General features: G+C 42.1%; 1 protein-coding gene across 1 annotated transcript; it reads left to right on the top strand.

Annotated features, from left to right (window-relative positions):
* Positions 1-439: 439 nt before the first annotated feature.
* GPRC6A (G protein-coupled receptor class C group 6 member A) lies at positions 440-16,253 on the top strand. Its single transcript, XM_077811717.1, has 6 exons — positions 440-633; positions 5,541-5,844; positions 8,696-9,523; positions 11,763-11,975; positions 13,044-13,167; positions 15,130-16,253. Exons 1-6 carry the CDS (start codon positions 440-442, stop codon positions 16,251-16,253), a joined length of 2,787 nt encoding a protein of 928 aa, XP_077667843.1.
* The last annotated feature ends 6,864 nt before the right edge of the window (positions 16,254-23,117 follow it).

Below are 23,117 nucleotides of genomic sequence, written 5' to 3'. Positions count from 1 at the left end.
GTGACAAAATTTTGGACATGGTATTTCTACTAGTATTTTACATGGTTTGAGATTCATATGCCTTGGGTTAGAAGATATTCAGGATATGCTTTTGACAGAGTATTCCAAATTTACATCAAAATATTTGACATATGTTTCATATACAGCCCAATAATATATTACTGTAAGTACACAGAATTTTTGTGCCCAACATCCCATCTATTTTATTAAATCTATTTCAGGGCTCTCGCTCAGCTGTTTGTAAGAGTATTGCATTAGTGGCATCAGGGAAATACCATGAGCCATTTGAACTAAACACAGGCATCTGGTGAGGTGTGACGAGCTTTCAGTGCAGCCCTTTTCTTTTGCTACTGTTTACAGGTGAAATAGGAACAGTGTTGTTGGCACTGTAGCTAGCTTAATTGACTCAAGGCAGCTAGTAAGCAAGTGAAACAGAAACATGGCATTAGTTGCTTTGTTGATCCCCTGCTTTGTGATCAGCTTTGATGTCACCCACTCTTGCCAGAATGCTGACAACTTTGTGGGTGCCAGTTCTCCTGGGGACATTGTCATTGGAGGTTTGTTTGCAGTTCATGGCAAAATGCTACATCCAGAAGAACACCCCATGAGACCAGTGATTCAGAATTGTGCTGGGTGAGTAACACTGCAAATAATACAAATGAAATACCAAGATGATATAACTGAAACTACTCATGAGCAGACACCAAAAATGCTTGATAAATTGCATTTCTGAATAATTATTTCTTAAAAACAGGTTAGTCTTCTGAATCCTCCCAGTAAGGGGGGGGGAGGTGCATAGCACAGTGTAGTGTAATAATATGCTCCCCAGAAGATACTGTGACCAGTTGAACTTGGGGATGACTCTTCCTCTGATCACCTGGATCTATTTACCCCTGGAAGCAAATGGCATTGGAGGTTGGGGATGAGCAATCTTTTTCATTTCAATTATAATTTTAGCTCTGATTTGTTTTTATTTGCCTAAACAGTACTCTAATGTATTATTATTTATTATCAGTAGTGCCTAAGAACTCTAGTCCTGGACCAGGACCCCACTGTTTTGGGGTCCTGTACAAACACAGAACAAATAGACAGTCCTTGTTCCAAAGAGCTTACAATCCATCGTAGTACCTTGCTGACAACCTACTGGCCATATAATAATATATCATTTGAACATGTTGTACTGGCCAGCACTCTAGATTGTATATGTTCTAAATTATAGTATATTCTTTTTAATGAAGGTGGAGAAATTGACTAGGGGAGAGGCTGTGCTAGATTTGATTCTAATAGGGAGGAACTGGTTGAGAATTTGAAGGTGGAAGGCAGCTTGGGTGAAAGTGATCACGAAAGGATAGTGTTCATGATTGTAAAGAATGATGGAGGGGAAAAACAGAGTAAAGAAAATGGACTTTAAGAAGGACAATTTTAGCAAACTCAAAGAATTGATAGGTAAGATACTATGGGAATCAAGTCTAATGGGGAAAAAAACTTTAGAAGAGATGGCAGTTTTTAAAAGAGACATTATTAAAGGCAGAAGAGCAAACTATCCAAATGAGTAGGCAAGATAGGAAGAGACCGCGCTGGCTTATCCAGCTTATCCAGGAGATCTTCAACGACCTGAAACTCAAAAAAGAGTCACACAAAAAGTGGAAACTAAGTCAAATTACAAAGGATGAATATTAAAAAAACAACACAAACATGTAGGGACAAAATTAGAAAGGCCAAGGCACAAAATGAGCTTAAACTAGCTAGAGACATAAAGGGTAATAAAAAAACATTTTACGAATACATTAGAAGCAAGCAGAAGACCAAGGACAAGGTAGACCATTACTCAATGACAAGGGAAAGACAATAACAGAAAACACAGCAATGGCCAAAATGTTAAATGCCTTTTTTTTCAGTTTTCACCAAACGGGTTATCAGTGATTGGACGACTAACAAAGTGAATATCAGTGTAAATGGGACAGGATCTGAGGCTCAAATAGGGAAAGAACAAGTAGACAAGTTAGATGTCTTCAACTCGGCAGAGCCTGACAAAATACATTCTAGACTGATTAAGGAACTGGCTGAAGAGATCTGTGAGCCATTAGCAATTATCTTTGAGAGCTCACAGAGGCTGGGAAAGATCCCAGAGGACTGGAAAATTATCTATCTATAAAAAGGGGAATAAGGACAACACAGGGAATTATAAATCAGCCATCTTAACTTTGGTATGCAGAAAGATAATGGAACAAATAATCAATAGTCAAACAATCAATTTGTAAGCATCTAGAAGATAAGGTAATAAGTAACAGTGAACATGGATTGATCAAGAACAAATCATGTCAAACCAACCTAATAATCTTCTTTGACAGGGTAACAAATCTTGTGGACAGGAGTGGGGGAAAGCAGTAGATAATATGATATTTCTCAACTTTGGTAAGGCTTTTGATACTGTCTCACCTAACCTGTTCATAAGCAACGTAGGGAAATACAGCCTAGACAAACCTACTATAAGATGGGTGCACAGCTGGTTGGAAAACCGTACTCAGAGAGTAGTTATCAATGGTTCACAGTCAAGCTGGAAGGGCATATCAAGGGGTGTGTGCAGGGAGTGTGGATCCAGTTCTATTCAATATCTTCATTTGGATAATGGCACACAGAGTACACATATAAAGTTTGCAGATGATACCAAGCTGGGAGGGGTTGCAAGTGCTTTGGAGGACAGGATTAGAATTCAAAATGATCTTGACAAACTAGAGAAATGGTCTGAAATAAATAGGATGAAATTCAATAAAGACAAATGCAAAGTACTACATATCAGAAGGAATAATCAATTACACAAATACAAAATGGGAAATGATTGCCTAGGAAGTAGTACTGCAGAAAAGGATCTGGGGTTATTGTGGGCCACAAACTGAATATGTTGCAACAATGTAATAGTGTTGCAATAAAAGCAAACATCATTCTGGGATGTATTAGCAGGAGTGTAGTAAGACACAAGAAGTAATTCTTCCACTCTACTCAGCACTGATAAGACCTCAGCTGCTGTATTGTGTCCATTTCTGGGCACCACACTTTGGGAAAGATGTGGACAAGTTGGAGAAGAGTCCAGAGGAGAGCAACAAAAATTATTAAAGTGTTAGAAAACATTACTTATGAGGAAAGATTGGGTGGGGGGGAAGGGTTTGTTTAGGCTAGAGAAACGAAGACTGCGGGGGAGACATGATAAGACGTTTCAAGTACATAAAAGTTTGTTATAAAGCGGAGGGTGATAAATTGTTCTCCTTATCCACTGAGGGCAGACAAGAAGTAATAGGCTTAAATTGAAGCCAGGGAGATTTAGGATAGATATTAGGAAAAAATTCCTAACTGCAAGGATAATCAAGCACTGGAACAAATTACCTTGGGAGGTTGTGGAATCACCATTGAAGGATTTTAAGAATAGGTAGACAAATACATGACAAGGATGGTCTAGGTCAGGAATCAACAACTTTTGGCATGCAGCCCACCAGGGTAGGCCCCCTGGTGGGCCGGGTTGGTTTGTTTACCTGCCGCATCTGCAGGTTCAGCTGATCGCAGCTCGCACTGGCTGCGGTTTGCCGCTCCAGGCCAATGGGGGCTGCGGGAAGTGGCAGCCAGCACATCCCTGGGCCCGTGCCGCTTCCTGCAGCCCCCGTTGGCCTGGAGTGGTGAAGTGGCCAGTGGGAGCTGCGATTGGCCAAACTATGGACGCGGCAGGTAAACAAACCGGCCCGGCCTGCCAGGGAGCTTACCCTGGTGGACCAAGTGCCAAAGGTTGCCGATCCCTAGTCTAGGTAATACTTAGTCCTGCTTCAGACCAGACTAAATGACCTATTGAGGTCCCTTCCAGTTCTATGATTCTATGATTTTCACTTTTGCAGCCTGAATCTTAATATCCTTGCTCAGTCCTTATTCAGCAAAAGTACCCACTGAGAACTTTGATTAGTGAAGAGCTTCAGTATCTGGCTATAGATTTGGGGCAGAATTTTGAAAAGCACCTGAGTGAGTTAGGAGCACTTGTCCCATTGAAAGCTATTGCTCCTAATTCATTAGGTACTCTTCAAAATCCCACCCTGGGTCTTTTATGAAATTCAATAAAATACTATTTCAAGGATCTCATTTTGAATATATAAATGATAAAGAAAAACCAGTACTTTATGTTTCAAACACACATTATTTGGGTTTCAAATACATATTTTTTACATGAAAATGGATTATAATTTTACACACTTCAAACACCTACTTAATTTATGCATTTATTTTGCTGTTTGTTAATGTTCTATTCATAATACTCCTAGTGGCTGTTTATGACTACGACTTTGTCAGACCGAGTAGTTTTCCTTCATGCTTTTTTTTTTTTAAATCCTGGTAACAATTTTCACTTTGAGTTCTAGGTTCAAAAGAACACAAAATCTAAAAGTGCAAAGCAGTTGAAATATTCAGGTGTCACCTGGTTTTGCTTCACAGTTATACAACATTCCAAATTTGGATCAATTTTGATGTAAAATCATAAATTGTCCCAGGTCCACTTGAAATTGATTCCAGCTTCACTCAAAGCTTGGCCAAGTGTGGAGATGAGGTAGTGTTATTGTGAATATTTTGTACATTGCTACTTATGATTAAGTGTCTGATCCAATGGGAATCTTTCCACTGACTTCAGTGGGCTTTGGATCAGGCCTTAAGATCATCCACCCAAATGCTATATGGGTTTCAGATTATAGTCTCAGAAATGTTTATTTCCCTAGAGTCTTTTCTCTTTTCTGTTTAAGACCATAAGAACATAACAGCTGACACACTAGGTTAAACCAATGGTCCACCTAGCCCAGTATCCTGTCTCAGACAGTGGCCAGTACCAGAGATTCAGGGGACATGCACAGAACAAGGCAATTTTGGAGAGATCCATCCATCTTCCCCTCCCGGCTTCTAGCTGTCAGGGGTTTAGGGTCACCCAAACATCTCTGACCATCTTGGCTAATAGCCATTGATGAACCTATTCTCCATGAACTTATCTAGCTCTTTTTTAAACAGTTATATTTTTGGCCATCACAACATCCCACAGCAATGAGTTCCACTGGTTAATTGTGCATTGTATGAAAAAATACTTTCTCTTCAGGCGTATGTTTAAGGATAATGCTTCAAATAGAAAATTATGCCCAAATCCTCATGTGATGTACATTAGCAGAGAGCTCTGAATTCAACAGAGCTCTGCTGATTTACACCAGCTGGGAATCTGGCTGATTAATGTATATAGTTTGACAATTGAGTAGCAAGGTATATTCTGCTTCTCCATGACATGCTAATTCTTATTTACGTTGTATTAAAGGTTTTGTGTTGGCTTCCTAAATCTCACATTTGAATGTGAGACAAAACAATCTAAATTTAATATTTTCCTCCCAAACCAAACAAATCACACATAATAACAATTTTGACATTTCATTTTAGTAAATGTCAGGGGCTAAAGACGAGGGTTGGGAACTGCCTTTGTTCCAGCCTTGATTCTGCAAATCTTTACTTAAAGTAACAATTCTGTTTCATGACAGTTTCGAAATTCAAGTGTTTCTTCAGACTCTTGCGATGATACATGCCATTGAAATGATCAACAATTCAACTCTGTTATCTGGAATTATACTGGGCTATGAAATCTATGACACTTGTGCAGAAGTTACAAAAGCCATGGGAGCAGCTTTGAGGTTCCTGGCTAAATTCAATGCTTCCAAGGACACAGTAGAATACAAGTGTAACTATTCAGACTACATACCAAGAATTAAGGCTGTCATAGGATCCAGCTACTCTGAAATAGCAATGGCAGTTTCAAGGATATTGAATTTGCAACTAATCCCACTGGTAAGTTTGGGGCAGTATTTTTTATTTTGAATAGAGGACCAAATGTAGGACTGGTATAAGTAGGTGCTGCGCCAATTGAAATGAATGATAGTTGCATATGCTTATGCCAGAGTGGGATTTGGCCCAAAGACTATCTGTTGTCTTCAGGAATCAAAGAGGGAAAGTGCTTCAGGGTTCCCTCTAATTTTTCCCATGCATGTTCAAAATGAATTTTGTGATGTGCACTATCACCTCCATATTGGTGCACGTAACAAAGTTCACGTAGTGGGGGTGGGACCGAGGGGTTTCCAATGTGGAAGGGGGATCAGGGCTGGGGCGTGAGGGCTCAGGCTGGGGGTGTGGACTATGGGGTGGGGACAGGGATGAGAGGTTTGGGGTGCAGGCTGCCCCAGGGCTATGGCGGGGAGAGAGGACTCCCCCCGCTCTCTCTCCCCACCACAGCACCTGGGCTGAGGGGGAGAGGCCCCTTTCCCCACCATGGCAGGTACGGGGCTGGGCTGGGGCCGGGGGGAGGGGCACCTCTTCCCCGTCTGTAGCAGGTCCAGGCTGGGCTGGGTTGGGGCACCTCTCCCGCAGCTATGGCAGGTTTGGGGCACCGCTGAGCTGAGGTTGGGGGAGGGGCGCCTCTCCCCCCCAGCCGCAGCAGGTCCGGGGGCTGGGGGAGAGCGTCTCTCCCCACCTCTCCCCACCGTGGCAGCTTCAGGTTGGGGCCGCAGGATAGAAGCCTCTCCCCACAGGGCAGGTCCGGGGCGGGGCTGGGCTGCGGCCGGCAGGGAGGGGCGCCTCTCCCCGCTGCAGCCCTGAGAGCCTGTGTGGCATTTAATAGGCTGCTGCGCGGCGGCATGGCTGCGCAGCTTAGAGGGAACTTGGGTGGCAACCTGCCAGCGCTGACACTGCAGTCACTTTCTTTCAGTCGTTCAATGGAAGGGCATAAAGCCAGAGCTCTGAAGGGAGTTGTTCATTTGCCCTCTAAACCACAGAGCAGTGGCACATGATGATTTGGCCCAATCTGTCTAACTAGAGGGGCTGGGGAAACTGAGGGCCTGATCCAAAGCTCACTGAATCAATGGGTGTCTCACTTGGTCTTGGGTGACTATGTTAGTGTCTTGTCCTGTGCTGGAAAAAGACGAAGACCTAGTCTGGGGATAAATCTGGAAATTCTCCTCTCCCGTTCCTAGAGCATCCAAGGATTGGTGGAGCACGTGGTGCTCCAGCCACATCCTCCCTGCAGCCAAATATCCTTCTCCGTCCCTGACATGGAATCCATGAGACTGGAATGGAATCACAGAGACTGCTCACATGTTTAAATTTAGGCGCATGCTTCAGTACCTGCCTTTGGGATGCTCCAGTGGTGCAAAAGGGGTGGAGTTGGGGCCAGGATCTAGTCCTGAATGCACTGCTAACAGTACGGAACACATCACTTTGACTATAGGATAGGACATAGTAATTAGAGAGCTAGGAATAAGATATATAAGATCACTAAATCCCTCCTTCTGCAATGATAGGAAGGGATCATGTTCTCCAATTCCCCTATTGGGCACGTAGCATATATTAAATTGATCCTAAACTTGATCTTAATCAATAGGCAGGTTATAGGAACAAATCATACATTGGCACAGGGGAATGGGAAAGATGACCTAATAGAGGCTTTTCCCATCACTAATTTCTATAATCAGCTAACAATTGTAATAGTTGGTATCAACCAGCCTGGTCATCCTTCCCTTGTTGGCAAGTTTGGATTTATTGTGACAGTTAAGATGCCAATATTATGTGCAAAGGAATACATGCAAAGGAAAATCCCAAAAGACAAATGGATTAAAAGCTACTTTGGTTTAAGTTAAACTTTTCCACTCATAGATATCCGAGTTATATTCCATGGCATCAGTGCATCAACCAGTTTTATAAAAGAATTTGTCTCACTCTTTCTGGGACTACACTTTCCAACTATTTGCTACTATTTTCTCAGGGATGTTCCTCCAGTAGATATTGAGATTGTATATATTTTTTAAATTAATTAAAGTTCTGATAAATGAATATGTATCTGTGCAAATTGTTCTGCCAGGCTTGATGATAGTGTTGCCCTACAAAGACTAAGGATACCAAGAGTCTGAAAAGTAACTATTTGAATACTTCCAAAAATTTTGATTAACGTCTTTTAATAGGAGGTTGATGTCATCTGAACAAAGTTTATCTGTAAAATAAAATGACAGTACTAGTGTAGTTGTCATTTCTTCTTTTAAAACCAGATCCTCAGTCATCATTAAGATCCCTTTGTGCTACCAGAATAGGACAAAGGATCAGAACTGTAAAGGTATTTAGATGCCTAAAGATGCAGATAGGTGCCTAGGCACTGTTGAAAATCCCACTAGGCACTTGTCTGCGTCTTTAGTTCTTTAAATACCTTTATGAATCTGGCCCAGAGTCCTCACACCAGCCCTAAATAGTCAGCTCATCTTTCCCCTGACATGGAGGAATTCTCAGCAGGCTTTGTATCACCCACTCCAATTGTCTAGCAGACTGGGAATGTTGGGGACAGCAAAGGGGTAGGGAGGAGGGAGGTCCAGGTTATGACAGGGTGGAGGTGGAGTGTGATGAACTGGGTGATCCTGGGCTGCTGGAAATGTCTCTGAAGCCCCCAGCCAGCCCCAGGATTGGGGGAGGCACAAAGATGGCTTAGAGCCACCTTTGCCTCTCCCATCCTCAGCTGCATCAGGCTCAAACTTGGCACACCTGAGGATTAAACCTTTAGTACAAAGCACATGTTCAAAGAGCAATTTTTATAGCTTTGGATCCCTTGGCATCGACTCAGAATTCACAGTTTCTGTAACCGAAATGTTCTGTCCCTTCCTAGGTTAGTCACGCATCAAGCGCTGAAATCCTCAGTGACAAAATCCGCTTTCCTTCCTTCTTACGCACTGTGCCTAGTGATTTTTATCAGACGCGAGGAATGGTCCGCTTGATCCACAGGTCTGGATGGAACTGGATTGGATTAATAGCCACCGATGATGACTATGGGCGTTCTGCTCTGGAGAGCTTTGGGATACAGGCCATGGCGAACAAGGTCTGTATCGCTTTTAAAGAAATGTTGCCAGCCTATCTCTCTGATGGCACCATTAATGCCAAAGTTAATCAAGCACTCGAGAAGATTGTCAAGGAAACCAGAGTAAATGTAATCGTTGTCTTTCTCAGACAATTCCATGTGACGAAACTATTTAAAAAAGCAATTGAGAGGAACATACATAAAATCTGGATTGCAAGTGATAACTGGTCAGCTGCCGTCAAGATTACTAGCATTCCCAACATCAAGCACCTTGGAACAGTTGTGGGATTTGCATATAAAAGTGAAAACATGTCTACTTTTCATGATTTCTTGAAAACCCTGCATTTGCAACCCACTGAAAACAACATGTTCTTAAAAGAATATAGCGTACTTTTGTCAACCTGCGCACATGTGGAGGACCAGGATTTGAACAAGTGCATTTCAAATTATTCTCAGGAGAATCTGATCTACCAGGCTGGGATACGCAGTCAGATCTGGAGAGATGATTTTCTGATGGCCAACATTGAGCCAGGATTTATCCAGAGTACTATGCTCGCAGTCCATGCTATTGCATATGCTGTACGGGAGCAGTGCAAAGACAGAGACTGCAAGAATCCGGTTGCTTTTGCCCCCTGGGAAGTACGTTTATGATACTTCTGCATTTCCTCCTCTATGAACACCATTCATTCCCTAGTTCTTCTTTGTTGCCCATATTCACTAGCTGTGCACTTCTGTCCTCTTGTTACTGTGTAACCTACTCTCTCCCACCAGAAATCTGTTCCCTGAATTGAGGTACGTTTAGTCCTTCCTTCACCACTGCTGTGCCAATTTAAACCAAAGTTTGTATACTAGAGATTGGTCAGACATCTTAGATACAACCAGAACGATCTAATCAATTAAATTTTTAAGAAGGTAAACAGCCACTACTTTAGTATCTGAACATCTCCCAGGTACTAAAAACCCAGAGGCTGCATACCAATTTAACAATATGCAGTGGATGCTCTTGACGATTATTAGAGAAGAAGGAAGTTCTTCAAAGCATTTACCACTTCCTCCCAACATTACTTCCATCTTCCCTGGGTTCAGTTGTCTTTCATCTGACATGAACCGTCACCTGAAAGTCAAACTGAAGCGAACCATTCTTTTGTGTGTGTTAATTCTGATTTTACACTGGAGTGAATGGCAGGGAAAGCAGGCCCTGGTGTATTTGGTATGGGTGAAGTATTCTGCCTAATACCCATCTGTTTTGGGGTGTGGGTAGAGTAGGGAAAGAGCAGGAGAAATCAGACAAATAAACCTGACCTGACCTTTTACCTGAAGTGCCTGGTCAGGCCTGTTCACTTCTACACACTTTTACTGAGATAGTTAAACAAAGCTCATTTAAAAGGCAAACAAACTCTGAAGCACCCTGACCTGTTGTGACCTGTTATCCCAGGTCAGGGCAGGTCAAACCAAGATAGAGATTGAAGAAAACATCAACTTTTTACATAAACTTGTAAACACAAAGGACCTGGTATAAGTGGCTACAACTTTATTAACTGCAGTGGAATTGCATTCATATCAGAGCTGAATTTATAGTCCAAAACCTATATGGCATCTGAATAAACCTGTTTAGAGTCCAAGACATAGAGGGAGTTGCGAGAGTTAACTAAATATGCACTGCTTTGAAAATGTATCCTTCAGGGTTCATGCTTAAGCCCCACAAGCAGGCATATTCAAAGTTAGGCTGAAACGGAATCTTTAGCACATCTCCCTGTACTGAGAACCCACAAGGTCAGTGGAGATTCAGTCTTTGCAAGTAACTGGTTCCAGTTGACATATGATCCTAGACAAATCAGAAAGAGATAATTATTCAAAAGTGGTCTCTAATTTGGGATTTCTCTGTTTCTGGGTACCCTGCATAAGACATCAAAGGCCTGATTTTCAGAGGAATTGAGTTCTGATTTCATCTGGATTTCTAGGCACTCAAGTTGGACGTCAAAAAACCCGAGGCACCCAAAGTTAAAGGCTGCTTTTGAAACTTTGCCCTCAGCTTCTTAGTAACTTAGGGCCTGATGCTCCTCTCACACACACCAGTGAAAATTAGGCATAACTCCATTAAAGATAAACTTTGCACTTACACCAGTGTAGCATCAATGAAGTTACAGTTACATTAGTGTAACTGAGAGCAGAAACTGGCCTAACACGTTTGCATTTGAAAGAATGGTTCTTTGATTTTATTCAAGTGGAAGATGTTTGTATAAGAAAATGTAATGACTTGAAAAGTTGTTAACGTCAAAATTCCCTCTCGGCCCCATACTGTAACCATGGCATTAGATGACTCGTCTTAATCAGACTCGCAGTTGAAACATATTAGAATTGGATATGGATCTGAACAATCCCAGAGCTTTGGGAGAGTTTGGATCTGGATCCATATCTGAGTCTAAACTCTGTCCATCTCTACCTCAGATACAGCTGAACAATAATGGCTGGCATCAGCCAGGATAAGCTCTGTACAAGAGGATCATTCTTGAAGGACTTCTCCATTGCTTGTCAGCAGGATCTTCTCCTTTCCGCATTGTACCAAATTGTCACAAGCTGGACACGCAATAACATGAGCATTTGTGTGACTATATAAAGTAATGATAAGAAAACTGCTTTTTATGTATATAGGTCAAAAGGGACCTGTAAGATTGTTTGGCCTCCTGCCTAATGTAATTCTGTGGCCTGTGTTATGTATGTCATATGAGATTATCATAATGGCTGCTCCAGATTTTAAGATTTTTATGTTCCTAAAAGCAGTATTTCTTATCTTTATGCAACCATATAAATGATAAACTATATCAATTTTACCAAAGTGAAATGATATTGTTGTGTTTTCTTATTTTTACTGCTTCAGCTGCTTGAAGAACTTAAAAAAGTAACATTCACTGACAATGAAAAAGAAGTTCATTTTGATGCCAAAGGAGATCTTAACATGGGATATGATGTGCTCCTCTGGAAGGAAATCAGTGGCCATATGGTGATCACTGAGATAGCAGAATATGACCTGCAGAAAGATGACTTCATCTTCAAGGATGAGGAGAAAGAAATAGAGTTTTTGAATTTTAAGGTATCTGGAGGACACACTGTGTTTGTATTGTAAAATGTGAAACTGTTAGTGAACAAAATATGGTTTGGGAAGTTTGTTCCATGCCCTTGCCCTTCTCCTGCAGGATCTAGCACTTGGGGTATGTATTTAATATTCACCTCTCATGTACTTAGTATTATTAGTGAAGACTCCTCCCGGATGTCAGAGTTCAAATGCTCCATTACTTTAGGGACAAATTCTGTCACCCTTGTTTACTCTAATACCTTGATCTGAGAATGGTCTCAATTATTTCAATTGAAACACTACTGAGATCCAGCTCCTCCTATAGATGCTTTCATATTTCACAGTTTACAAGTTACATCTGTCCTAAAACTTCTGTTGATAGTGTGGTTCTAATTTAAAAAGTAATTATGTAGAAATGTCAACGTCTTATGCAACACATCTATTCCTTTTGTTTATGATCACTCTAGTGACAAAATAATCCTTTGTTGCTCTTTGCTTCTACTAGCCCCAGAGTCAACACAGCTAAAAGAGCGTGTGCTAAAATTGTGTTCCCTCTGGTGCCTTATAGATAGAAGTGTTGTCCAACCCCATTGCTGTTTTTGGGGATTGTGCGGGAAACAATCCCAATCAGTTACATCTGGACAACATTATTATCTTCAGTGGAGTTGCCAGATGACACGGAGGGCAAAATTTGATTGCCCAGCTGAGACTGAACACCTAATCTGATATAAACCTTTATTACTGATGATGATGATAAAGAAAGTACCCAAAGGTCAGAATCCGGGTCAAATTTTCAAAAGCATCAAAATGACTTAGAAGCCCAAGTCCCATTAAAAAAATGACTTATGGGATTTGCAAGATTATCAGTTAGAAACTCCCCCATCTTTTTACTTCTAAAATGAGTACATATAGAAAGTATGGAGACAATAAACATGAAGCCCTACAATGCAATTTTTACAGAGTTATTCGTAGGTTGCATTAAAATGTTGTTTAATAGCAAAGAGTTTGATCAAACTGTAGAATGTTCTAGATGTGTTCTAGATGTGCCTCATTTGTGTTTTGTTTGTTTTCTCCATAACATTGCAGAAAGTTAAATCAACATGCTCCAGGAAATGTAGACCAGGGCAAATGAAGAAGGTTTCAGCCAGTCCACACACATGCTGCTATGAGTGTGTGAACTGCCCAGAAGACCATTACACTAATCAGACGGGTAATTAATTAGGATCCAGATAAAACATTTGTTTTATTCATGTACAATATATGTTTTGGCAACCTGGAAAAGAATTGTAATGAGATAAATATATTTGTCTACATTCAGTGCCATAAATACACAGGGCAGGAGTATTCGGCACACAACTCAGTTTAAATTATTTCTTTTAAATCAGTTCTTCCAAAGCTAAGGTGATTAGATGCCCCAATTCACTGGGTTTGTGAGACAGTCCTGCTATCATAGATGGTTCTATTTAAGGTAGAAATGGCTTGAATCCAAAATCTGGATCCAAACACCCTTGAACTTCAAGAAAATTCAGACCCAGATCCAAACTTACCCTTTATCTAACCCTGACCTCTCTGGACTGAATCAAATCTCCAATCCAAATAGCCGCAAATTTAGGATCTGATTCTACAACTGGATCCATGTAAGTGGATGTCTTTTGACTTCATTAAGGCACCACTTGGGAACAGGGGATTAATCACGTGGATCCAATGATAGGATCAGGGCCTAAGTTTGCATCTCTGGATCACTTCTTCTTAAAACTAGAACAGGGTCCTCCTGGTCGTTCTGCAGTACATCCATGTCAATATAAGTACTGTGGGTATTAGTTTTGGTTACCAAACACATGTTTTGTCTGTAATGGGAGTACTGTCAGGTTAGGGTATAAAATAATATCTCCTAGATGCACGAAGGATGAGGACTTCAGTACCTGCTGTCAGTGCCAGTACCTAGTGTTAATAAAGCTTTTAAACATGGGGAGTGAAGAGTAGAAGAGGAAAAGGAAAGAAGTGGGCTTAAGAAAGTGTTCAATACCATACGTTTTGAACGTTCTGATAGCAACCAGCAGTAAACTACAATCCACCCTCTTTTTATGCTGTTCATAGAAACCAAAGCATTTGCAAAATTTCTCTGCAAAGAATTTTACAGATATGTTCAACAAAGCTGTGCCAAAAGGTAGCCCAGTTACAATTAAGTTAGACTTTTAAAGGGCAAACTACAGTAGCATCTGTCCTCACTATTGTATTTTGAAAAGGTGTCTGTAAAATGAAAGTTACTGTAGGTGTAGTGGGGTGGTCAAAGGGGTTAAAAGCAGCCAGGGAGAGGGCTGCTGCTGGGGCAAAGCTGATTGGCCAAGCAGCCACAGCTGTAGCCAGTGCATTCAGGGCTCAGCTGGCCCTTATAAGAGGGCAGTGAGCCAGAAGGAGGAGGGCATTCTCTCTCTGCCTTTAGAGGGAGAAGAGCCTGGCTGCTGGGGCGTGTACTAAGGTACCTGAGGTAGAGCAGGGATTGGGGAAAGCTAGAGGAGCTGGGGAGCTCTGGCCTGGAAACCCCCCAGGCTGCAGGCTTAGGGTAAGACCACAAAGAGTACTAGGGTTGCAGGGGGCAACCCACGGGTAGGCAGAGGCAGCAGGTTCAACCCGCCCCCTTGCCTGTGATGAGTGGCTTATAAACTGCAGTCTGACCCAGTGAAAGGGGGCTAGATGGTGACTGGGCAGTAGCCATATACTGAGGCAAGGTGGGGATAGGGGGTTCTGGGTTCCCTGGGGAGGGGAGACCCAGACCTGTGGGAGTACTACCAGGGGGCAGCACCCTGACCTGAAAGGGGCACTGGGGTCCAGGAGGGACTTGGGCCCAGCAGCAAGCAAGACACCGGTGCTTGCAGAGGATGCTCTGGAGGCTGGAAGAGCTAATTCCCTGAGAGACCAGCAGGAGGCACTGCAGGGGTGAGTCTCACACCATGACAGCAGGGTATTCAGAAGTTTCCTACACAGAAGAAATAGAATTTCTAAAAGAATGATAGTTCCAAGTATACAGGAGGTAACAGGTTTAATTTAAAGGGTATTATTTTGGGTCCCAGATAAAACATTTGTCCTGTTCTAGAGCTCAGAACAAACCACCTATCTCTGATAACCAGGCTACTTTGGTCTTGCTCAGTAATCTCCACTTCTCTCCTTTTAGATATGGATTACTGCTTTCTGTGCAACAACAAAACTCACTGGGCACCTGTGAACAGTACTACATGCTACAAAAAGATAGTTGAATACCTCAGCTGGAATGACTGGTTTGCTATTTTGCTAATAATCCTCTCTGGCCTTGGAGTTGTGTTGATTTTTGCAATCAGCACAATATTTACTAGAAACCTGGATACCCCTGTCGTAAAAGCATCAGGTGGTTTAACTGTTTGTTATGTTATTCTCCTGTGCCACTTCTTCATTTTTGCTAGCACCGGCTTTTTCATTGGTGAGCCAAGGGAATTCAAATGCAAAAGCCGGCAAGCTTTCTTTGGCATCAGCTTTGCACTCTGCATCTCATGTATTTTAATGAAGTCACTGAAAATTTTACTGGCCTTCAGCTTTGATCCCAAATTACAGAATTTTCTGAAGTGTCTCTACAAACCTATTCCTATTGTGGTCACCTGCACTGGAATTCAAGTTGTCATTTGCACTTTTTGGGTAATATTTAGAAGCCCATTTGTTGAGCAAAAATTCTTTATTCGAAGAGTTATTATACTGGAATGTAATGAAGGTTCTATTGTGGCTTTTGGGGTCATATTAAGCTACATAGCTGCTCTGGCCTTCATTTGCTTCATATTTGCCTTTAAAGGCAGGAAATTACCTGAGAATTACAATGAAGCTAAATTCATAACCTTTGGCATGCTCATTTACTTCATAGCTTGGATTACATTCATCCCAGTCTATACAACTACGTTCGGTAAATACCGGCCAGCAGTTGAGATCACTGTTATTTTAATATCAAATTATGGAATTCTATGCTGCAACTTCCTTCCTAAGTGCTACATCATTCTTTATAAGCAAGAAACAAACACAAAATCTGCATTTCTTGAAATAATTTACAATTATTCTTCCAAAAGTGTAGGCAGCCTTACTGTTAACCAAATTTCTTTGGAGTCTAACTGTACAAACCCCCAATATCCCATCACAAACTCTTGTTGTAAATCTGAAAAAAACTCTGTGAATGGCAACTGCCACTTTGAAGTCTCCAAACATAGTCTGATAAGAGAGAAAGTTCCTCCGAAAAATGCTGCTGGGCCAATATCAAGGAAGAGATTGTCTAGCATATGACTGTGTAGCACTGGAGTAGCTAGATAAGGAAAGAGTAACTTCAGTAAGCCAGATCTTCTCAAGGTCTCCTGCCCCTTGGCTCTCCCCAAGGCCCTGTCCAGCCCACAGGGGATGTGGTCTTCTAGGATGCATAAACAGCGGCATATTGGTATGACAGTTCAGGAGAAGCTCCCCCTGCCCCAAACAACAACAACAATAACCCAACACAAAAACAAAACACCACCAACCATCACATCCTATCCTCAGGCAGAAAGAGGAGAGTGGAAAATGCTCAGACACCAGCGTGATAAGTAACCAAAGTCAAAGAGACAGGCCTGTAGCAAAAATGAAAGCCTTCCCCACAGTTCTCTATCTGCATTTATTGTCAGTCCCCTTCTCTCCCACAAATCCTCCCACACAAGGCTGTAACTCCTATGCATGAGGAGGGAAGACCGTGTCAGGAGAACCTGTCCCAGATTGCTTGTCCAGAGGTGTTGACCTTTTCCAAATAAGGGAACACTCTGTGTTAAAACATGATAATAGCACTTACTTCAACACTAAAGAATTCCCCCATCTCATTTGGATAAATCATTCGATGGCTGGGATCAATGAAAAATGTCATGAAAATTTTAGCTTTTATAATACTAGTAAAGAAGTCAGATCTTGAAAGAAAAACAACAATGAACTCTTTCTGACACCAAGCAATAGCACAAAGTTTGACTGATATTAAATAAGATTGTAAAGAATACTTAGTTATACCATTAACCTGCAAAATTGGAAAATATCACTTTATATTTTAACTTCTACACAATGGTAGTCCAAAATTACACAGATTTTGTAAATATAACTTTTGGATAGTGGGCCTGATTCTCAATTTTACTGCCATAAATCTAAGTAACTTGAAGACAAAGAAGATCAAAATCAAGCCCACTGATTCCAGTGTCATTTTACTTACATCTCTATTCGCAATCTACTAAACATGAAAATGAATACTTTTATATTGTACTTTTGTAGTGTTTTAACAGTGTATATTAAAACAAACCTTTGATTTTTGTGCTAAAATAGGTAATGCGGTATGTTATTTTTCTTATTATAGATCCCTTTCAACAATAAGCATATGCTATACAGTGATTTTGACATGAAAATGTACACTCATTTATGAGTGTGAATTATATGGGTGCAATTTATGTACAGGAATGAACAATTGTGTGTACAATTTGAGCCTGATTAAAAGTATATATGTATATATGGTTGTCATGTATGAGCAGCAATGTGTTAAGAGTTCTGTTCTGAATGTAAAACATTTTGTATTGTAAATCTGAAATTGCTGGAGTTTAGCTGCTTCTGCAACAGCAAAACTCATGAAAAAGAGAGAAAGAAAGCTCATACTATGCTGGTCATTTTTTAGCATCTGGCCAGTCAAAGGAAGCAATTGGATAGACCTCTGTAGGTATATATGTATGTTGCTTTCAGAAATGTTAAGATTAGGATATCTTGAACATATAAGAAAATGATATGATTAATGTAATAAAATGTATTATTTAAAATGGTGTTTGTTTGCTTTATTTCCTTATCTCTCCCGTGGAACTTTTGCTCAGCTTTGAATAAAAATAATATTTATCTCCAATTTATTATTAATTATTATTATTACTTGTATTTCCATAGTGCCATGGGGCCCTAGTCATGGACCAGGACCCTATTATGCAAAGTACTGTACAAACACAAAACAAACATAGAAAGCCCCAATGCTTTCCACCCATACATCTCAATGTATTTTATGAAGATTGTCTAAAACCTGAATGTGGTTGAGGACGAGACCAGGTGTGGGGGTGGGGACAGGCCATGAGGGGAAAACACACTGAACCATAGAAAACAGAGAAATGTAGGGCTAGAAGGGATCTTGAGAGGTCATCTAGTCCAGTGTTTTTCAATCTGTGGGTCATGACCCAGTACTGGGTTGCGGCATGTCAGGCGCTGGGTCGCCTTGCTCTGGTCAGCACCGCCAACCGGGATATTAAAAGTCCCATCGACGGTACTGCCTGGCTAAGGCAGGCTAGTGCCTACCTTTCTCAACACTGCGCTGTACCCCGGAAGCAGCCAGCAGCGGTCCGGCTTTTAAGCAGGGAGGCCAAGGGGCTCCATACGCTGCCCCCACCCCGGGCACTGGTTCTGCACTCCCATTGGCTGGCCCATGGGAACTTGGCGGGGGACAGTGCCTGCGTGTGAGAGTCAGGCAGAGCTGCTTGCGTGCCTCTGCCTAGGAGCCAGACCTGCTGCTGGCTGCTTCCATGGCGCAGCGTGGTCCACGGTGCACCCCGGCTGTGCCGCTGAGTCGGAGCTGCCGGAGGTGAGTCCGTGCCCGCTTCCTAATCCTCTGCCCCAGCCCTGAGCCCCTCCAAACTGGGAACCCCTTCCTGCACCCCAAACCCCTGTCCAAGCCCTGAGCCCTCCTAAAACCAGGAATCTCTCCTGCACCTCAACCCCCCTGTCCCAGCCCAGAGCTCCCTCCCACACCCTGCACCACTCATTCCCGGCCCGACCTCACAGCCCTCACCCCTGCATCCCAACCCTCTGCCCCAGCCCTGAGCCCCTCCCACACCCCAAACCCCTCATCCCCAGCTCCGTTGGGTCCCGGGCATCAACAATTTTCTTCAATTGGGTCCCCAGAAAAAAAAGTTTGAAAACCACTGATCGAGTGCACTGCTCTGAAGCAGGACCAAGTAAAACTAGATCATCCCTGATGGGAGTTTTTCCAACCTAGTCTTAAAAACCTCCAACGATGGGGATTCTTCAACCTCTCTTGGAAATCTATTTCAGAGTTTAACTACCTTAGAGTTTGAAAGTTTTTCCTATTACCTAACTTAAATCTCCCTTGCTGCAGATTAAGCCCATTACTTCTTGTTTGACCTTCAGAGGACATAGAGAACAATTGACTACAGTCCTCTTTAGAACAATCCTTAACTTATTTGAAGACTGTTATCAGGTCCCCCCCACAGTCTTCTTTTCTCAAGACTAAACATGCCCAGTTTTTATACCCTGGTCTTATAGGTCAAGTTTTCTAAGCCTTTTCTCATTTCTGTTGCTTTCCTCTGGACTCTCTCCAATTTATCCATATCTTCCCTAAAGTGTGGGACCCGGAATTGGACACAGTACTATCTCTGAGGCCTCACCAGTGCTGAGTAGAGTGGGACAATTACCTCCCAGGTCTTACATATAGCACTACTGTTAATACATTTCAGAATGATATCAGGCTTGTTTTGCAACTCCATCAAATTGTTGACTCATATTCAATTTGTGATCCACTACAACTCAGATCCTTTTCAGCAGCACCACCTGGCCGGTTATCCCCATTTTCATAAAATCACAGAATATCAGGGTTGGAAGGGACCTCAGGAGGTCATCTAGTCCAACCCCATCTAGCTCAAAGCAGGACCAATCCCCAACTAAATCATCCCAGCCAGGGCTTTGTCAAGCCTGACCTTAAAATTTTCTAAGGAAGGAGATTCCACCACCTCCCTTATTTTGTAGCTGTGCATTTAATTTTTCTTCCTAAGTGAAGTACTTTGCACTTACCTTTATTAAATTTCATCTTGTTGAATTCAGACCACTTTCTCCAATATGTCAAGGTCATTTTGAATTCTAATCCTATCTTCCAAAGTGCACGCAACCTCTCCCTCCCCCCAGCTTGGTGTCATCTGCAATTTTTATAAGCATATTGTCCACTCCATTATGCAAGTCATTAATGAAACTATTCAATAGTACCAGACCCAGGACTGACTCCTGTGTGATCCCACTAAATATGCCCTCCCAGTTAGACAGCAAACCATTGCTAACTACTCTTTGATTACTATCTTTCAACCAGTTTTGCACTTTATAGTAATTCTATTTATACCACATTTCCCTAATTTGCTTATAAGAAGGTCATGTGGGACTGTGTCAAAAGCCTTACTATATCACATCCACCACTGCCTCCCACCCACTAGGACTATCAAAGAAAGAAATTAGATTGTTTTGGCATGATTTCATCTTGACAAATCCATGTTGGCTGTTCTTTATAACCCTATAATCCTCTAGGTGCTTACAAATTGTTTGTTTAATAATTTGTTCCAGTGTCTTTCCACATATCAAAATTAGGCTGACTGGTCTATAATTCCCCAGGTCCTCTTTGTTCACCTTTTTAAAGATAAGTGCTATGTTTCCCTTCTATGGTCTTCTGGGACCTCACCTGTTCTCCAGGAGTTCTCAAAGATAATTTCTAATGGTTCCAGGACTGCTTCACCTAGTTCCGTAAGTACCCTCGGATGAATTTGATCAGGCCCTGCTGATTTGAGCACATCTAATTTATCTCAGTTCTCTCCCTTTTTTGGCTTGTGTTCCTTTCCCTGGGGGCTGTGGGAGAATTTGGGAGCAATATGTTCTGAGGGGCAGGTCATAGTGGTAATATGTTTGGAGCATGGGGCTGTAGGTGGGGCAAGCATCCATTCTGGGAGGCAAAGGGGTGGATAGGGATGTGGCAGATTTTTATGGGGAGAGCATAAGGGAGATGTGGGGCCTGGGTGGCCAAAGAGGAATGGAGAGGAGTTGTACCCTGATGAACCTCCAGGCCTCAAGCCCATCTACTGCTCCTCACTCCAGGACCATTCTCCCACCACACACATCTCTGTTCCACCCAGGCACTGAATCCCGCATCGTGGCCTTCTGATCCTCAGCCCCATGACTGCCTCCCTGGCTCCCCAGTCCTGTGCAAGGCACCACATGTAAGTCCAACAATGTAGCGGATAAGGCTTGACAATTCTGCTGGCTATTCTTAGCAGAACTAGTAGAGGATATGCCAAATTATGTTAAGTGATATGTAGAAATGTCCCGAAGCAGTCTGTCTGGGAAAAGTCATCTGACCCTACTTGTGTGTGCCGTGCAGAGTTTATGGAGACTGTGGTCCCTTAGCTAGGGGGAGCTGAAAAAGGGGGAGATACTGAGGGTCCAATTTCAAAAATGGAGTATTTTTAAATGTTTCCTCTACCAAGAGCAATGTATAATAATAATTAATAATAATGTGTATTCCCATAGCACCTAGGAACCCCAGTCATGGGCTAAGAGCCCCATTGTGCTAGGAGCTGAACAAACTCAGAACAGTCTCTGCCCCAAGGAGATTACAATGTAAGTATAAGACAAAAGACAACCGATGGGTACAGATGGATGGGTGAGTACAAGGAAACACTGAGTCAATATTGGGGGTGGGATTAGTTAAGGGGGGATCAGCTAAATGGAAAGAGAAGGGAAGGGAAAAGAAGGGGGTGAGGTGGACAGGGCAGGGGAGAAGACAGTAAGAAGGGCATGTGTGGAGTGAAGCTGAGATGAAGAGACTGGAGGGAGAAGAGAGGGAAGGTTGGAGCAAATAGCCAGTCAGCACAGGGCAGAGAAAGAGAACACTCCACAGTTTTGACTGGAAAGTCTGAAGGTGAAAAAGGTCCCTCCTTCTATGGCTACTGGCTAGATTCTGTGGCTGGCACCTCTTCACAGTTCTCTGCCAAGGCCATGTGGTTGGGGAGGGAAGGGAGGCACCACCTGGATCCCAGAAACAAACAAACAAACAAACAAAAAACCTACAGAACATTCAGTTGTCCTAGGAAGACTTAGTGTGTCAGTTCTGGAGGTGCATTTCCACCACGAAAGTGTGAAAAACAGGGATTTTATTCCTAAATCAAGTCCAGGTCCTCAGCACAACCTTAACTATGGAGTTGTTATCTGTGTGTCCGGCTGTGTGGTACTGAACAGATTGTGCTGTTTATTTTGAAACAACCTCTACTCTCTTAGTGTGGAAGGACCCTGCCATTCATTGTCACAATGAGAGCTGATGTTTTGGGATGCTTTGAAAAACATGAACTTGTAACAGCAGCAGGAGTTACACGCACATACACCCCTGCCCCCACCCCTTAAACATTATAATGACCACAGAAAGCTCCAGCATGGAATTTTCATTGCTTGAAGTTAGCGGGACGTTGTTCTGTTAGGGGAATGAAATAACAGCTAATTTAAAGCAAGTAATTAAATGACAAAAACTCTCTTAGCTTATTATGATAAGCACAAACCATGAAATAATTGCCATTTGGAATCATATATAATCACACAAGATCTCGGGGTGGGAAAATAAAAAAAAACAAAAACCCCTTCAAATATACATAATGTATATTGTATAAGCTACATGCTACCTGACTAAACTCTAATTGGGAAATAAAATTGACTCAGATACTAAAGCATTTCATGTCTCTTTCCCTTAACTATAGATGGATGCAAAAACAGCTGTTCACGTTGACATGTAGGATAGGGGAGGGCAAGTACTCAAGAACTATGACATGATCATTCAAAACACTGCACTGTTATGTCAACAGGACAATACAAGAAAAATTGTACCTTGGGAGCTGTCCATTTTGCTGAAGATCCTAATACCTACTCCAGTCAGCATTTCAGACACAAGGTTCAAATACAGTTATTAACCTGGAAAACTCATAGAAAAGCTCCATTTAGAGTGGATTTTAGTTGTTTCTGTGGCCCCCATTACTGCAGGATATGAGAACTTCATAATCTTTGATATTTTTATCCTGACAATACCTCTGTGAGGTAGGAAAGTACTAGTATCCCCATTTGACAGATAAGAAAATCAGACACAAAGGTCTACATCCTCAAAGGCATTTAGGCTCTGAATACCTTTGAGGATCTTGACTTAAGTGACTTGTCATAAATCACCCAGGAAGTCTGTGGCAAAACAGGGAACAGACTTGGATTTCCTAGGCTAGTGCCCTAACCACTGCAACATCCTTCCAACAGATGAGTGTTTCAGCATGAGGAATTCAATTTTGTCCAGCCTGGGCCTATCTGAACCATCTA

This window comes from Eretmochelys imbricata, chromosome 3 (assembly GCF_965152235.1).
Source record: "Eretmochelys imbricata isolate rEreImb1 chromosome 3, rEreImb1.hap1, whole genome shotgun sequence".
NCBI lineage: Eukaryota > Metazoa > Chordata > Testudines > Cheloniidae > Eretmochelys > Eretmochelys imbricata.
The sequence above is the reverse complement of the archived record's forward strand: the minus strand, read 5'-3'. Positions and strand labels throughout refer to the sequence as shown.

Bases quoted from the DNA above. Each gene is read 5' to 3' on its own strand.
- GPRC6A (XM_077811717.1), top strand. From the start codon at position 440: ATGGCATTAGTTGCTTTGTTGATCCCCTGCTTTGTGATCAGCTTTGAT. The intron at 5,845-8,695 runs GTAAGTTTGGGG...GTCCCTTCCTAG, and splicing joins ATTTGCAACTAATCCCACTG to GTTAGTCACGCATCAAGCGC. The intron at 13,168-15,129 runs GTAATTAATTAG...CTCTCCTTTTAG, and splicing joins CCATTACACTAATCAGACGG to ATATGGATTACTGCTTTCTG.